The sequence below is a fragment of the Saccopteryx leptura genome, chromosome 4 (assembly GCF_036850995.1).
Source record: "Saccopteryx leptura isolate mSacLep1 chromosome 4, mSacLep1_pri_phased_curated, whole genome shotgun sequence".
Taxonomy (NCBI): domain Eukaryota; kingdom Metazoa; phylum Chordata; class Mammalia; order Chiroptera; family Emballonuridae; genus Saccopteryx; species Saccopteryx leptura.
In genome coordinates, this window is record NC_089506.1 from 147,598,682 (window position 1) to 147,612,904 (window position 14,223).

At 38.1% G+C, this 14,223-nt stretch overlaps 1 protein-coding gene across 1 annotated transcript; it reads right to left on the minus strand.

Moving 5' to 3' along the window:
* Positions 1–402: 402 nt before the first annotated feature.
* ARRDC3 (arrestin domain containing 3) lies at positions 403–14,197 on the minus strand. Its single transcript, XM_066381832.1, has 8 exons — positions 13,706–14,197; positions 9,834–9,915; positions 6,652–6,799; positions 5,525–5,627; positions 4,931–5,187; positions 4,442–4,604; positions 4,019–4,173; positions 403–2,338 (listed from the first exon to the last, which is right to left on the minus strand). The coding sequence occupies exons 1-8, from the start codon at positions 13,983–13,985 to the stop codon at positions 2,285–2,287; spliced, it is 1,242 nt and encodes a 413-aa protein (XP_066237929.1). The 5' UTR covers positions 13,986–14,197; the 3' UTR covers positions 403–2,284.
* Between the last annotated feature and the right edge of the window lie 26 nt (positions 14,198–14,223).

A 14,223-nucleotide genomic window follows, 5' to 3' on the forward strand; every position in this document is an offset into this window, starting at 1 on the left:
ATTTAGATCGTTATCACATTTTCTTTTGTTACCCAGTACCAATTACCAGAATATTGGTCATTCTTGCTTTCGTGTATTATTTATGAGAACATGGTGATAAGTATTTCAAGGCTATGCTATCAACAATTGTTCCCTAGAAGTTAGACATGAGAAAAGGAAAAAGGGATTTTCTGACAACCCCCCCCCCCAAACAGAAATAAAACCACCAAATGCCCTTTATGCCAAATATCCATTAGCTTTTTTGAGGGGGACATTCACAAAATGACTTAACAACAATAAAAAAATATTTCACCCCATTTCCTTATTATTTAGTATTAGTTTGCTACGGGAGCCCAAACCCTTTAACCGAATCACTTAAAACGCGATTCATTTTTACACTGGGCTTTCTTCACCCTGTCAGCATTTTCAAACATGAATTGTCTTCCATGTTTTCTTAAAGGCCACTTATGGAAAAGCCTATTTTTTTTTTTTGTATGAAGCTTTAAGACAGTATTTAACCAGTGCAAGCACCAGACCAGAGTTACTATTATTTTCAGTCACTTTATTAGCTGTGGGGATAACAGCAGGACTGATGTAACACCCATTTCACACATATGTTGCAACATCAGAAATGCTGATTTTCATTAAAAAGAGCTGAATTCCTTCTAAAGTAAGACAATCAGTTCACTTGGTATCTTAGAAAATGCCATTTTAAATGTCATGATAAATGCTGGTATATCTGTTATGAGCTAACTGTAAATTATCTTTAATATAAACTGTAATTCACTGATGTAATCATTTTTCCTATCTTATCTACATATACTCAAAGTAAGCGATTTCTCATGGTTAGCAAAATGTTCTTTATGTAATGGAAAAAAATACTTCCATTAAAAAGAGTCCCCACAAAAATATAAGACATTCATTATTCCAGCACACATTCTAGTACTTATAATTTTGAAGTTATATACTTTTAGAATAAATTTGGGTTTCAAGCTCTGTCAAGCTTGAGCAGGACAAAAAGTATATAAATTGAGCTCTCTAACCATAATCTGAACATATAGACATACAGGTAGGTATTCCTGCTCATTAAAATACTCTACACCAGCAAAAATGATTTTCAACATATGTGTTCAGAGGTAATTAAGTAACTCTGTATAAAAATAAAAGCATTTTCTTCTCCTCTTTAGTGACTGGAAAACTTCCATACTTTTAAAATAATAAAAAATAACTAATTTTTAAGAGCAACAGCCCTTAACTCTTTGCTGGTGCCTGCCAACACTGCCTTTCTTTACTTCATTCTTAGCTCTTCTAGTTTCTTCTTATATGTAATGATAAGGGAATGTGGGTGGGTTATCACTTTTGTGTATGTCCCTTTTCCAAATTTCCCTCTCCAAAAAGCCAACCAAACAAACAAAAAAGTAACAGTGCAACAAAACACAAAATAGCATTCCAACAGTTTGGCAAGTGATGCGTTCACCTGAGATTAAGTGATTTTAGGCAGTCAGTAACAAAATGCTGCTTTGCTGCAATAGTAGAAAGGCAACAAATTCTTAAAAGAAACCAGGAAGGTATACAATCTTGAGAGTCTCTTAGCTTCCTCCTCTTATTCCTTTTCCCACATATCTGTTGCGTATCTACTACAGTAGGCTGCAAACCATACAGCAAGAAGGATTGGCTTGAAGGCATTTGATGTTTGTAAATAAATCCACAATAGGATCCAAGCTGAAGAGGTGATACATGGTCAGCCTAGTAGGACAGTTCTGAGCGTGTGCATACGCAGGTAAAGTCCAGGCTATATTAAATAAAAAAAAAATGTCAGTGCGTTTTTTTCATGTAAAAGTTTTTTTTTTTCCAAAGCTTTCTTTTGTTTCTTGTTGTGTTGACCACAAACAAGTTTTAAGAGTATCAAGAGTCTCGCATAAATGGAAAAAAAAAAAGCTGTAGTGACATTGAATCGCACAATGTAAGCATTGAGCATGTGCAAATTCTCAAATCAAAAGAAGGAACTCATCCCTCTTTATAATGTGGTGTCTTGACACGTATGACCATACGCAAAGATGACTGCTCGTGGTATGTACCAGTATTAAAGGAGAAAGCTTAGATCTTCAAGCATGTTGGAGCAGTCCCAAAATGTTGCTGCAGGCTTCCAAAGCATGATCACTGGTTGATTCACGTATTTGCCATTTTTCTGGGCAAAAGAATTCCACTTCCTCTGAAAACATGTCTCCAAGATACTTCTCTGTTCTCAGCTGGGAAGAGATAACAGTTTGGAATCCACATCAACTTGATTTAACCATGTACTCCTTCAACGAGAGGGGCAGGATGGTCTATCATCTGACTGATCAGGATTTGGATCAATCTAGAAAAAAAGAGAAAATAATTCAAGTTTATTTAATACAATCTAGTAAGAATGCAGCAAATGACTAAGATTTTGAGTATTAGTTGAGAAATCTAATTACAAAGAACATACACAGCTAGTATGCAGAAGGGAATTAATAATAGTTATAAAATATCTGATATGCCATTACTAAACTATCAATAAAATTTATAAAGGTATGCTTAACAGTTCTCTTTCATAAAAGCTAATGCTTAAATTTTATCAGTGAATAGAGTTTTACTCAGTGCTTAGTAGTACTTAAAGCTCAAATACACAATGGAAAACATCTTTACAGCAATGATATTCTTTTGTAAAGTATCCCTTTCACCCTTTAAAAAAAAGTCAACTCATCTCTTCTGTAGGCTTTGGGAAGAATGCAGTTGGTAAAAAATGTTCTTGGTGCTGTGTGAGGTAGTACCCTCATGGACATAAAACCTCAGGACGGGCCCAGGAGTAGCGTGTATCAGGAAATAGCAACGCTGAACCCACCAGAGATAGATTTCCTACCTCCTCTATCTCTGGAGTAACTTTCATATACATATAAGAAAAAAAAATTCTGAACCAAATGGTGTGTTAAAATATTTAATAAAATACCGTATTTTTCACTCCATAAGACACATGAGCATTTTCCTCTCCACTTTTGGGGAAAAAAAGAGCTTTTTATGGAGCGAAAAATACGGTACTTTTCAAGATTTAGCTTAACAACCACTTTTCTAAAATAAACCTGTCCTGATTCCCAAGGCCCAATAAGCCACTCCTCAAATGAACTTTGCATTCCTCTCTGTTATATAATATTCTGCTTTTAAGTTTGTTTTTCTCATCATACTGTGAGCTCCTCCCAAGCAAGGGCCATGTTTAGTCAGTAAGAGCTTAGCTGTCATCAATATGAGAAGAATACAAATAATCTAACAGTGTAGAAATACTGAGGTGTTATTTTCCCTCATGGCTGAGAATGATAAAATTATAAGAATTAAATTGGAAAAGGATAATGTGTAAGATAAATTCTATCTGTTAATCAATGCTTGCAAAATGCCAGTTAGTTCTGTTTGTTTTTGTGTGTGACAGAGATAGAGAGAGGGATAGACAACTGGAAGGAAGGGAGATGAGAAGCATCAATTTTCCGTTGCACACCTTAGTTTCTCATTGATTGCTTTCTCATATGTGCCTTGACCAGGGAGGGGGAGATGTGGGGGCGGGGCCTACAGCAGACGGAGTGACCCCTTGCTCAAACCAGATGAGCCTACACTCAAGCTGGTGACATTGGGGTCTTGAACCTGGGTCCTCCACGTCCCAGTCCAACACTCTATTCACTGCTCCACCGCCTGGTCAGGCTGATTCTTTAAATTATAAATTATAATATAAATTTAAAATATAAATTATAAATTTATTCATAATTTAAAATATAAATTATTCCTTTAATGGCATTTTGAAAAGCATAAGCTGAGATCATTATCTTTATTTCTTCAATAATAGAACCGAACAGTCCTACTTCTGGGTCAAACTTAATAAATATTGACAATCCTAATCTAACCTTTAATCTGTGGTTTTAAATTATGTTTTTCTATTTATTATCATGGTAATAAAAAACTGTTTTTTAAAAGTCTGCAATACTGTTTCCCCAAGACGGCCAGCCCATTTTATACTTGAGGAACTGGTGCTCACCTCTGAATAAAGAGGTGGAGGCAAGAACCGAAACTCTTGGATATAGGCAAACAGTGGTCCTTGAAGTGCTCTCTCAAAGTCGTCACAAGCACTCACTGGAGCAAGATTGTTCCGTCTTTGTTCCTCCGTTACCACTTCTGCATAGCTGGGTGGTGCTAAAGGAAAAAGATACACGCAATTCGAACAGCATGTTCTTATGCATGTCAAAATACACAGAATAGTAGGTATTAAAAAGAAATATCAAGGTCAGATAATAATTATTTGTCTTGTATTCAAAACTAGGGGGATGGATGTATGTTTTAAATCTAACCTTAGGGGCACAACTATTATTTTCAAGTATAGGCAAAAGTATATCTAATCATAAACTATCAGAAGCAAAATTATATTCTTGAAAATAATAAGATATACATTATTACAAATTACCTTCAGGTCGTTCAGGCAGAGACAAACCAAGCCAGTTCATATTCATGCTGCACTGACTGCTTACACTTGAAGTTCTGCTACCAAATGGATGTAGGGGAATGGTACCGATGACAAGAGGCAAATTAAGAAATAAATCCATAGCTCCAGGAATATCCACATATACCTAAACAGTAAAAGGAGATGCTAGGTTTAGAATGCCAAGTATTATTTCCTTTTTAAAAACTAATAACCCAATTTTAATGTTATCTGAGGTCCTCATTTACTTTCTTTACTTATATAGATATGATACAAGAAAAATTCTTCCTTATGTATATATAAGTATATATACATATAAGGTAAAACTAATAATTACAATGCAAACTGTACAAAGATTTATTTTTGTATCTAGAATAAATGGAATATAAAATTGAATCCTGGATGTAAAACAGAACAATATCCTTCTGATTAAAACTTAGGGGGGAAAAAAAAACACCTTGAATTTATACATACCATTAGTGAATATTCCACACGGATTATACTACAGTCGAGGATAGATGGAGAAACAGGTGGAATTTTCAGTAACTTGCCATTCCATGTCTCTGTCTTTCCAGAAGATAAGGACTCCCCACGCAAGTTAGCCACAAGCTGTTTTACTTCCTTCATTTTCCCTTTGGCATAGAAGGCCTGTGTTTGGTAAATGGCTGCCTTTGGCACCACCATTCGGGAAGAGCAGTTCTCAATCTCAGCAAATATCTGAATTGATTCACCTAGAGAGGAAAAAAAGTATCTACTGTTAAGAAAATGAAACAAACAAAATCCCCTAAACAAATGTAGATTCTTAGGTGAGCCTTGAAAAAGTTCAGCAGACTACCCGGATGAAAAGTGGTACTGAGTGTGGCAAGAATGAACTATGCATTTATAGCAGCTCTTTAAAAAAGAAGACTAGATTCAAATATATGAAAGAAAACTGGATAAGCACAATTTGTTATTTTATCAAAGAATGCTGTATCATCATATTTACACTTAGTAGAAATACTGTAAATTTAAACACAAAAGCTAAATGAAGAAAGGTAAATTTTTTGTGGGAACCCACTTCATACGTACCTGGGGTATAGCCCTTCCTTTCGATTTTGGCACTTAAGGATATTGGGCCTGAGGTACAGAACCAGCAACAGAGAGTCTTTTCTTTTGTGCCTGCTTGGGGTGACTGTAAGAAATAAATTTAGACAAAAGATCAATGGATGAGTTGGGACAGTAATAAAATATTTTAAAATACAATCCTAAATTTTTGGAGAATTTAAAATTAAAAGCAGTGCTGTTTATTTTATGTTGGTACCCAAATATACTTTTTTTAAACTAACCAATGGCTCTGAATTATATTATTTTTGTTTTTATGTTTCCATTCAATGAAAGAAAAAAGTATACAGACTTTAACACCATATTTCTTAAACATAGTTTTAGTCCATGCTATTTATATATACAGTAATTGAAAACCAACCAAAAAACAAATGAAAAAACTCTTTCCACATTCCATTTAAAATGACTTAAATAAAAATGCAGCTTGGAAAGCAACTTGGTTATAATCTCAAATGTTAACATTTCTCTTTGAGATAATACAATCAAATATATATATATATACGCACATACACATATATACTGTATATATATATATATATATAAAATCTACTCATTTTAAAAATTCTTATTTGCTTAAAGATGTTATTATTTGCTTAAGCCAATTAATGTTTTTCAAGTCAAATTTGAACCTTGTAAAAAGATACAATTAAAAAAGGATTCCTTTAAAATGGAATTAAGCTTTTTTGATCAAAGTGATAATTTCCCCATTGTTTGACATCCCTACATTGGATTAATGCAATGCAATACAAATTTTACATTATGATATTTCAAGTATATTGTCTAATAATTAATAATTCTGTTCCTCTTCTACCAAAATTAGCCAGGAAACAGATTAATTTTTTTGTTACTGCTGTATCTTCTGAGTAAGAGGTATTTCGTACCATGAATGGTCTTACTTTTAAAATTTATTTAATGTTATTATAGCATAAGAGAACATGATCATATTCTTCATTAGTGTGCCCTTTTTTAAAATTAATATTTATGTAATTTTAAATAAAACCACTATTTTAAAATTATAAAATTACAGTGTAGGTGATTATTCTTTAGTATTGATATGCCAAAATCAAAGAATAAAGAATTCAGTCAATTCTTACCAGTAATGAAGGAGTGTTGATATCTATATGCTCAAAAACTGTAAATTCCTTCTTTAATTTTACTGGTAGAAGCCAAGGCCTGTGTAATTCGGCTTTCACCCAATAGCGCACACTGCCATGTCGGCCTTCAAATGAGGTAGCAAGTGGTCTGTGCAGAACATAAAGGTCAATATATTAATCTTATACCTCTTTCTAATAATTATACAGTAGTGTTAACATATTGCACTGTTTGTCAGCGAGGTATCAAACATATGTTTTAAAAATTTCCAAAGGGACAAGTCACTGGGGAATAAATTTGTTTCAAAGTAACAATTGAGAGTAGGTAAATATCATAAAAATTTTGCTTTGAAAAGCCAGAAGAATATAATCCCTTTAAACAAAGAAGAAGCTACCGTTTCTTTTCTTTTGATTTTGAGAGTTTGTTTGTTAAAGCTGGAGACAGTGAAACAAGAAAGGGTTTAAAATAGCAGAGGCAGCAGCAGAAAGCCCAGGCAGGGGTGCTCTGGCTCTCCAGGAATGTCCCAGGGAAGAAATGCATCTAGGCCGGGCTGCTCTGGCTCACTGAGAAAAGTCACAGCGACCAAAATGAGGCAAGGCTGGGCTGCTACTGGCTCACTGCAAAGAGAAGGGGGCTCTGGAGACAGGTTCAGGGGTTACCCTGGGAGAAGCTGCCGCTGCCCACTGCTCCCCTGGTGCAAGTCTCACGAGGACCCTTCGAGCTCAGGAGACGCACTCCTGAGAGAGAAAAAAGGCCTGAGCGTGCTCGCAGAAGGGAGGGAGCGCCAAAAGGTGGTCCTTTTAATGTTGGTGGCAAAATTATGAAAATTTGGAAATGAACAATTCTTGAAAAGGTCAAGAATTTATTTAAAAAATAAAGAACGGTTTAACTATTTCTATTGAGAAATTATAGACACTGGTTAAACATTCAGACCAAATTCCCTACAGTGCTCTAGTATTCAGAAGGTCTAGAAAAGGCCTTGAATAGTCATAGTATTAAAAATTTCACATTTCATAAAGTCCACTGAAATACTAAAAAACTTTTATATTTCCCAGTTTACTCATGTTCTCGGTTTTGGCTATATTTTCTAACTTTACTCTATAAGCTTAAAATGAAAAAGTAACATTTCTACTGGTCTGAATCAAGGAAATCTGTACTGTTTTTCAACTTTGCCAGATTTTACTACTTGTAAAAGATTTTATTTTAGTGAGTCTGGCTTCTTTTTCATAACTTCATTAGAAAAATGCCCAATATTCAGTTATTTACAAGGTAGAGTGCTAGCTTAGACTAGTAGAAGTAGCAGCAGTAGTTTTACAATTTTTTTTTTGCATTTTAGACTCCTGCATTAACTTGTTTAGCACAGAGAAATTAATGCAGTATTTTGCTAATCTTCTAGAGTTTATTGTAAATGACTGCTTTACAGATAACATTTAAAATTGTGTATTAAATTACCTCTAGTCTTTGAAGATATTCAGGCCCAGTGTTAGCTTTATGGTATGCACAGACTTAAAATGTTTCTCTAAGAAAGTATATTAGGCATTGTATTTAAAAGGATGGTCTTAAATAATAAGGTAAATAGAATACTGGAAAATTCCATTTAGAAACTCTAACCACAGAAAACAACCCAGTTATACAATTAAGAAAACATAGAATTAAGTATGTTTGGCACTTGATAAGTCCTTCTGTAATTTAAATTTATCCTTCAGAACAATGAGCATTAAGTGCCACCTTACATGTCATAATACCTGTTAGAGGTTTTATTTATTTACTTATTTAATCAGTGAGAGGAGGGGAGGCAGCGACAGACTCCCACATGCACCTGGACTAGGATCCACCCCGCAAACCCAATAGGGGGCAATGCTCTGCCCATCTGGGGCGTTGCTTGCTGCTCAGCAACTGAGCTCTTCCTAGTGCCTGAGGCGGAGGCCATGGAACCATCCTTAGAGCCTGGGGCTAACTCACTCCAACTGAGCCATGGCTGTAGGAAGGGAAAAGTGGGAGAGTGAGAGAGAGAGGAAGGGGGTTGGTGGGGAGAGAGACAGTGAGAGAGAGAAGCAAGAGGGAGGAGGGGTAGAGAAACAGACGGGTGCTTCTCCTGTGTGCCCTGACCAGAAATCAAATCCGGGACATCTGCAGGCCCGGCAGATGCTCTACCACTGAAACAACTGGGTAGGGCGTAAAGGCATTATTTTAAAAGAATTATAATCTCTTCTAACAATCTTTTACTGAATTAAGAACATACCACTTTCCTTCTTCCTTTCCTACTAGAGTCCAAGCCTATGATGAATGTTTCCTTTTAAGTCCAGGTCATAATATCTCATATGACCACAATAGCCCTTTGCACAGAAACTACTGAATTCATACCAAAAAAACAGCCCTCCTGAAGTTAGGACATTCCTAATTATGTTTATGTTCTTAGCTCACTGCTGCTGTTGGTTAACATTAAAGATGAAATAGAACAATGAAGTTTTATAAATTACCGATGAGAGACTTGATATGTTTTAGATAAACTAACCATACAGAGCTTAACTATTTGACTAGCTCCTTTCAGTTCATTCACATCAAATAAAATATTATTCAGGTTTTAAAAAACCTCAAAAATCTTGAGATAGAACACTAACAATTAAGTTTTGCTTTCTATAACTTTGCCACACATTAAAATCTAGCCTTTTATTAGTACATTGTTTTCCTTTAGCAAGATTCAGTAATGAAAAGGTTTTTTTTTAAAACTAAAAATATTTAAACTTAGAGTAACTTTTTTGGGGGTATTTTTCTAAAGTTAGAAGCAGGAGGCAGTCAGACTCCCACATACACCCAACCAGGATCCAACCTGCATGCCCACCAGGGGGTGTTGCTCTGTTGCAGCCAGAGCCATTCTAGTGCCTAAGGTGGAGGCCACAGAGCCATCCTCAGCGCCCGGGCCAACTCTGCTCCAATGGAGCCTTGGCTGCAGGAGGGAAAGAGAGAGAGAGAGAGAGAGAGAGAGAGAGAGCAAGCAAGGAGAAGGGGAAGGATGGAGAAGCAGATGGGCGCTTCTCCTGTGTGCCCTGACTGGGAATTGAACCCGGGACTTCCACACACTGGGCCGACGCTCTACCACTGAGCCAAGTGGCCAGGGCCATAATAATTTTAATTTTAAAAGAATGGATGTCTACGAAAAGTGCCTGCTACTTCTCATACTTACGTCTGTGGAAGCTCAAAGCTGAATGCATATTCATGCCTTCCTGAATGAATAGTGTTGAAGCCTTCTTCGGAATTATCATCATCTAAAACACAGAGAAAGGAAAAACATTAAACTTACACATTCTTCATGGTGGTATAACTTTAAAGATGCTCATATCAATAATAAGGCTACAAGTTTCAGAGTCTAAGAGATCGCTTCTCTGAGTAAAATCCTGATTCTCCAGTTGCCTCATCTGTAAACGGGGTATAGTGTTTATACCCCATAGGTGTCCTTTAGTGCAAAAGGACCTGAGCTGTAAGGCCTCTGGTATTTAACACAGTAACAATCTCAACTAGATTCAGATCTCAAATCTCACACTAACGTGCTATGTGTCCAATTATTTCCTTAAATTTATCATATTAAGGCTACATATATACACACACACATACACGTCTCACATATATATGTAATAATAAAAACTTCATGAAAATGTAACGATATAAATGTGCATGTTAAAATTATAAAACTATTAGACGACTGTCAAATAGATGTTGAGTAAAAAAAAAAGGAAGTGATTTTAACGTCAGTTTCATAACTAAAAATAGAAATTCTTCATTGAACCTAAAATGATGACAATATTTAGTCTATCCTATTAACAGCTAAAAATTTGCACGTATATAGAAAAACATACCTCGATTTAAAAGGTGTCTGCTAACCGGGCAACAACTGTCTCACATCCTTGAAAAAACGCAGTCTAACAACACTGGCTCAAATTGCTTGAAAAAAGGGATGACCTTTCATTTTAGAACCAATTTCTTTTGGTCCAATAGCTTATTTTAAAAATGTCTCAAAAATATGTTAAGTAAAAAATCGTTTGTGGTGGGAAGATGATTCTGGATTTAAAAAAAATTTTTGTGTGTTCTGACTAGGTAACAATTAAATGTTATTTGTTTATCTTTCTTGGTGTAGAAATCTTTTATTAGCAGACCTTCATCAGGAAAACTGACGATAATGCTATCATTTAACTTCCCATCAGCAAAGTATTGAACACATACACACGTGCAGCAGCCCCTTATCAAGAATAAGAAAGCGCCATTAGGTGTATACTTTTATCCAAAAACCACGATGATTCGCTTTCAAATCAGTACTATTTGCCTTGTCCCTGTGGAAATCCGCTGAACGGATTTCTGCACCAAAACCCGGCTCAGGTGAGTTGGGGGCCATTTAATCCAGCTCCCCTCAAACTGGCGCAAGTTTGCATCCCGGTTCCCTTCTTCACTTCTGCTCCTTTATGTGCCAGCTCAGCACTCTCATTGAAGCGAGCGGCGGCGGCGCGGCGCCCTGGTAAACAAGTGCCGGGCTGTCAATCAAGAACTAGACCCGAGCAGGAGAGGACCGGCCTAAACCGGCGCGAGCAGATTCCAGCCGGCCCGCCCGCCCGCGCGCCCCGCTATACATACGGCATACGTCGCAGCGCGCCAGCGCAGCCTAGCCTGCTGGGCCGGGGGCGGGGCGGCCGTGCGCGGCGCTTCCGCTCTGCGCGCCGCAGCCGGGGACCGGTTCGAGCTGGCTCGGGCCACCCTGACACCTTTCCAGTTGCGGCCAGGGAACCCGGGGCGGTGTAGGGCTGAGGGAGGAGGGCAAGCGCCCCGAGAGCCAGCGGAGGGGGTGCTCGTGGACGCCGCCCCCAGCGCTTGATGGTGCAGTCACCCGTCCTTCCCTGGGGCCGCCTCTGCACCCGCGCCCTCGGGGCGAACAGGGCTAGCCGGCCGGCCGGCCGCCCGCAGGTCAGGGCGCGCACTGCGTGCTCGCAGACCCGACCCAGGAGCTGGGCTCCCGCGGCCCGTCCAGCTCAGTTCTCCGAGCAGGGCTGTCAGCTCAAGGCGCGCCCAGGGCACTTGGGCACCTGCAAGGCCCGCAGGGCCTCTCCCATCTGCTCTTGACACCTGAAGTCACTATAAGGCTCAAAACAGGCTGAGGTGAGGGGTGACAACGCGACCCTGCAGAAGCCCCAAGAAGGACGCAAGCCGGGGCGGGACGACGGCCCCGGAGAAACCTTCCCCGGCACACGCCGGTTCCAAGCCTCGCCCCACCCGACCGGACCCTCTCCCCACCCGCGGCGCCCAATCCAATCAGAGCCTGGCATCGCCTTAGCAACAGGCTAACAAACTCGGCTCCGCCTATCGCCGGTCGCTGGGGCGGGGTCTGTTACCAGGCTAGTTTGAGAGGTCCCAGTTTTAAGTCATTGAAACTATTTAGGCTAAGAGCTCGTCCAAGCTTTGCAGGGGTTTTTCGTGGGATTACAGAGCACATAGTTTATTTCTCTATGAAGCCATGGAGCAACTAATAAAATTGCGTTTGTCCCCATAAGTCGTTATTCTACTTTTACCCCACTGCAAGTCTCTAGTCTATAAAAACCTTAGTTTCTTCTCACCATTTTATAAAAAGCTGCAATATCCAGAAAGGTTCAAACTCATGTTCCTGCTTTTCAATAAATACGACGCCTGTCATTAGGCATCAGCACTTCTAATCAGTTACTGCTTGGAGATATTTAGAAATTATTTCAGGATGCAAATTACCTATGTGTTACTTAAAACCTAAAGGATTGACTTCATCTTAATGTTTTTTAAAATAGTGCATTAATGCTGTAACTGAAAACATCCTTCATTTCTATACTTTGCCTTAGTTCCATTAGCACTTCCTCAGACATGGGGATATTTTAATATTAAAAATGAAGGTAAAATGTGTTCTATTCTTTGAAAAAATAGTCCATATTTGAACTAAATACAGCATAAAAAAGGAGAAGTAGAAAATTACATAACCAGTTTTAACACTATATTCTTCTTGGTCTAGGAATTAAGTCATCACCACCACCTGACGCCTGCAACCAATCTGCTGAGGGCTGAACAAGCGCCCCTCCTCACCACCCCCCCAGAACTGGTCCGAAACAGGATTGAACCGCTTCTAACAAAGGGTGGAAACTTAGAAAAACAAGCTTAGAGTCTTCTATATTTCCACAATGTAACGATTTAAACAATAGACTGGAAATCTCAGGACCCCTTCAAAGTGTGACAACCCTTTATTTCCCTTTTCAAACCAAAAATCAAATCCAATGTGCTGAATACTTTTCAATTTCATTTGACTGGCATGGGTTTCATTGAATGCACGTTTCAAAGTTAGGCATTGACGCTCGCAAAGGAAAATTACTGACCCTAACTGGCTTCTAAAACTGATTTGAGACCTATCACAATGATAGATAATAATGTCCTTTAAAATAGTGAATGCTTGATAGAAATTTCTAAAGGAACTGAAAAGAACAGGGAAAAAACACGTGGGGTGTTGATACCATATGTCAAAATAAGCCGCTGAAACCCTTTATCGAAGAACAACGATCAATTCCTTATAGTCTTTTGCGTGTCAATATTAAAAACGAAACACATCTTATTAACCTGCTTAAAGATGTTATTCCATTTCTTGATTGAGGCTCAGCTTTTTAAGATATAAGGCTGCAGAGTTCAAGGGGAAAAAAAATCTAACGTTGGACTGCAGCTTTTAGCAGTTCAGTTTAAAACATACTAGTGAAAAATGACTGAATCGGGTTTAAGCAGAATTTATAAGTAAGGTGCGAATGGATGGCAAGTGCGTACGGCACAGACCAAGCCGGGTACAGAGGCAGTTGAATAAGTGCAGTTTGCAGTCACTTTGCAGATGCCTGCATGCATTTCGATTTAACACAAGATGAATGTCAAGGAGAATCCAAATCTTCAACTTTGTTAATCTTTTGTCAAACTGTATTGTGTTATGCTAGCACTAGAAATATATTAAGAAAAAAAGAAAAGTTACGTTTAGCAAAGAAAATGGTTTAGTAATTTATGAATAATATAAAAACTTACCTCTTTCGTGTCCAATTAAAATGTCTTTATGGTTGAAATATTCTACTTCTTCAGTGTAATTCTGTGTGTAGGCAGTATTAGAGCCGGCGTTTCTAGATTCGGTCCAGCGTACTTTTGCATGTCCTCTTGCATGAATTTTAAGAGATTTTACTCTGATTTCCCCAGTAACTTCTAAATTCACCCTTCCTGAGACTGTATCCCCACTAGAATAGACAGGGACATTGCTGTCATTAAGACAGTCAAAGCTTATTGTCAAACTCTTCACCTTTCCCAGCACCATGTTTATAACAAAATCTATAAAAATATAATGTAAGACAAAAAAATCAAGATCACATATAAAACGTGATCTTCACTTAACACTGATCGATGTCTTTGCCGTGCAAAAAGCTTGCAGGCAAGATCAGTGATACTTTACAAATAGTTCATTGAGATTTCTTAAAAAGTCAGGGCAGCAGAGAGGCTGCTCCTCGCGATCCTGCTAGTCTCAGTGGCCTCCTTACAAAGACAGGCGGCTGGAG